The following is a 4,078-nucleotide window of genomic DNA, read 5'->3' as shown; positions in this document are numbered from 1 at the left end:
CATACAATGTTCTTCTTTCAATTCCTGTCTATCAAATCCACTCACAAGATTTTAGTTAGTCTGAAGCTTGTCCAAAGTGCCCTGCAGTGGGACTGAACTTGGAACCATGTAGTTGAGAAGCAAACTTCTTACCACACTGCCATACCTACACCAATGATTATGAGTTCTTATATATATTGGTTTCTAAATTTTGGCACAAGGCCAGCAATTTCAGGGGTGAGAGTAAGTCAATTACAGAGACCCCAGTGTTTAACTGGTACATATTTTATCGACCTTAAAAGGATGAAAGGCAAGGTCAGACTCAGTGTAAAGGAACAGAAAAGAAATTAAACTAACTTACCCGTTTGGGTCTTTATCAAATTGATACAGTAAAGGTGAAGAACCATTATTACAAATTATCAGTGTCTTGTAGCCTGAGCTTTGCATGTCAACTGAAGGAAACCTTATGACTGCTGAATCTTGGAGTGTATACTGTGGTACAAACATTTGGTGTTGAACTGGGTAAGTATTTCCTGAAAAATGAAACCAAAAAAAAAAACAGAAATAATTGTTTTATTATTATTATTGAGTGAGAGGGCAGTGCATAACATCAAAGTGACACTGAGGTAAAATATGCGAAGCCCATAATACCCATCATGACTACCCGTCTGATAAGGGTATACCAGGCACATGCATCACAACCATATGTGCATGACATTGTGATCTCATATCAATGTTTACAGTGCATGACCTTGCAGGTGGAGCCCAGTTAGAATTTTTTCTTCAAGTCAAGTAGCCTTTCCCACTCAAAAGGTCCTTGTTGAACGAAACACCCATATTTCCAGAGGTGAATTATCCAAACCTCAAAGAATTCCTCTCGACACATGGCTATGATGCTCCATCACTACTTCTGCTCGTGATCATAGATGCACCTATCATCAGCCACTAAGGGACATGCCCAACTGGTTCAGGTCAAACAACTGACAAGCAAATCTGTGGTATTAAGCAGAATATTTGCTGTAGCCCATTTTTTATAGCAAGACAAAACAATGTCCATGATAACACTTCCAATCAATTAAGATCAGAAGCCATGAGAGCCGCTGCCTGGTGCTGCATCTGGGCATATATTATTATCATTATTATCATCATCATCATTCATCGTTGTTGTTGTTGTTATTATTATTATTATTATTATTATTATTATTATTATTATTATTATTATTATTATTATTATTATTATTGAGACGGCCAGCTGGCAGAATAATTAACATGCTGGGCAAAATACTTAGCGGTATTTCATCCATCACTACGATCTGAGTTCAAACTCCACCAAGGTCAACTTTGCCTCTCATCCTTTTGGTGACGATAAAATGAGTAGCAGTCAAGCACTGGGTCAATGTAACTGACTGGCCTCCCCCACCAAAATTTAAGGCCTTGTGCCTATAACAGAAAAGATTATTATTATTATTATTATTATTATTATTATTATTATTATTATCATTATTATTATTATTATTATTAAGGTGGCAAGTTGGCAGAATCATCAGCACACCAAGTATAATGCTTCACATTCTGAGTTCAAATTCCACTGAGGTTGACTTTGCCTTTCATTTTCATCCTTTCGAGGTTGATAAATTAAGCACCAGTGAAACACTGGGGTCAATGCAATCAACTAGCTCCCTTCCCCAACATTTCGGGCTTTGTGCCTATAGTAGAAAGGATTATTATTATTATTATTATGCTGGTAAGCTGGCAAACTTGTTTGTGGCATTTCATCTGTCTCCATGCTCTGAGTTCAAATTCCACCAAGGTCAACTTTGCCTTTCAACCTTTTGGGGTCGATAAAATATAAGTACCAATTGAGCACTGGGGTCAATGTAATCAACTTACATTCCACCCCAGAACTTGCTGGCCTTGTGCTGAAATATGAAACCACTGCTACTGCTGATGCTGCAACTACTGCTACTACTATTACTACTACTATTACTAAAACTATTTCTACCACTACCACTACCACTACTGCTGCTGCTACTGCAGCTGCTGTTGCTGCTGCTACTACTACTACTACTACTACTACTACTACTACTACTACTACTACTACTACTACTACTACTACTATATGGTGTTGATGATGACAATGAGGATGGTGATGATGATGATGTCCTGCACCATCATCATCATCATCATTATCATCTTTCATATTCTTAAAGCAATGAAAAATAATTCCAACAATAATAAGCAAAAGATTTTGTAAGCTAAAAGAAAATCAAAATTCAAAAGAATTATATTGAAGTATTATACAAATGTTTTAGTCAGACAAAAAAGAAGGAAAACAAAACAAAAACAAAATTAAATGAAATAAACCCAAAACAGACTATACTAGAAATACGTAATATAAAATTACGTTTACCAATCTAATCCCTCTAAGGCATTATTAGAACAGATCTATTATTCCATTAAATTTATTGAATGTTATGAAATATGTTTCACTGAAATAAAATTGATAAGAAATGAAAATTCTTCTTTTTTGACTTTCAAGAATTGGTTGGTTATTTTCATGTGAATTTAATCAATGTTTTTAGATGTCATAAAGGTCACAAAAACCCTCTGATTAGTCTGTATACAAACTTGAAATTTAATATATATATATATACATATATATATATATATATATATATATATATATATATATATATATATATACACATATATATATATATATATATATATATATATATATACATATATATATATATATATATATATATATATATATATATATATATATATATATATATATATATATATATTATCTTTTACTTGCTTCAGTCATTAGACTGCAGCCATGCTGGGGCACTGAGGGATTTTAGTTGAACTAATTGACCCCAGTACTTATTTTGCTATGGTTGCGATGTAAGGGGGCACATAAGAGCAAAGGGCCCCCAGAGACAAGAACAAGTGACAGTGGAGTGTCAGGAGGAGGAGAGAAGTACGGTAGTGGAAAAAGAAATAGCAGTAGCCGAAACCGAGAGAGAAGGAAAGGGTGAGTCATCACCCAAAAAGAAAAGAAAGCAGCAAAAGAAGAGAGAGAGAATGAAGCGAGATCACGTCAAACGCGAGAACCCAAACCAGAGCCTTCCACAAGCAAAAATGAGGAGAAACAGAAAGAAGAACAGAGTGAGGGAAGATACCAACAGGGAAATAGGAAAAAAGAATGGTAGTGTATAAAAGAAACACAGAGATAGAAAAGCAGGTAACAAAGATAAAAGGCATTGTAAGAGTCAGAATGTCAAACGAAAACACCATAGATGATGGTAAAGCGACAGTCGAAGGAAAGATTTGGTGAAAGGATTGAATGTATGGCAATTAAAGCGCAATACGATCAGATGCCAACTATAATAGACTTTGCGGAATTGGATTTTTTCTCGGAAGACTAAAACAAGGTAAAATATAATTGTAATAAATCATGATAAATACTGAACAATTAGAACAGTAAAATGGAACTTTCCGCTTTGTTGGGTGGGAAGCCATTCCATCACCATTAATTAATAATTCATAAATCATTTGTTTTCATTATATATTCCCCATATGTGTCTTTTGTATTGTCCCATTGTATTGTCCCACTGTACACTCTGCATAAAATGGCTTTATACCAATAATAAAAAGGATAGTACTTCTACCATGGTCTACTCTGTTTTTCATTCGACCAGAATTACTTTGCTCTCTGCCATTTACAATGATGGGAGTTCCAGTTGGTATGATCAACTGAGCAACCTACTTGTGAAAATTAACATGCAAGTAGCTGAGCATTTCACAGACATGCATACGCTTAACATAGTTGATTCAGCACAATACAGACTGTGAGAAGGTTAGCCCTTTGAATTACAAGTACAACTCATTTTTACCGAGTGAACTGGATCAATGAGAAATAAAGTGTCTTGCTCAAGAATGCAATACACCTGTGGGAATCAAGCTCATGAATTTATGATGATGAGCCAAATACCCTAGGCACTATCAAAATACCTGACAAAAGGATTTGTGATGCTTATTATTCTGCGTTTGACAGCAATGATAGTGGTGCTGAATTGCAACAGTTCTT

At 34.9% G+C, this 4,078-nt stretch overlaps 1 protein-coding gene across 7 annotated transcripts in view; it reads right to left on the bottom strand.

Moving 5' to 3' along the window:
• LOC106867322 (cilia- and flagella-associated protein 65) overlaps nt 1-4,078 on the bottom strand; it is a 1,093,663-nt gene that overhangs the window by 571,114 nt on the left and 518,471 nt on the right. For all 7 annotated transcript variants that reach the window (XR_016243317.1, XM_089358289.1, XM_089358292.1 and 4 more), the window contains one exon: nt 341-512. Coding sequence is in view for 6 of the 7 variants with exons in the window: in XM_089358289.1 (XP_089214415.1) it covers nt 341-512 (172 nt within the window). In the remaining variant the exon portion in view is untranslated. The remainder of the gene's footprint in view (nt 1-340; nt 513-4,078) is intronic.

The sequence above is a fragment of the Octopus bimaculoides genome, chromosome 10 (assembly GCF_046866305.1).
Source record: "Octopus bimaculoides isolate indiv1 chromosome 10, ASM4686630v1, whole genome shotgun sequence".
Lineage (NCBI taxonomy): Eukaryota > Metazoa > Mollusca > Cephalopoda > Octopoda > Octopodidae > Octopus > Octopus bimaculoides.
This window is presented reverse-complemented; position numbering and strand designations above follow the sequence as displayed.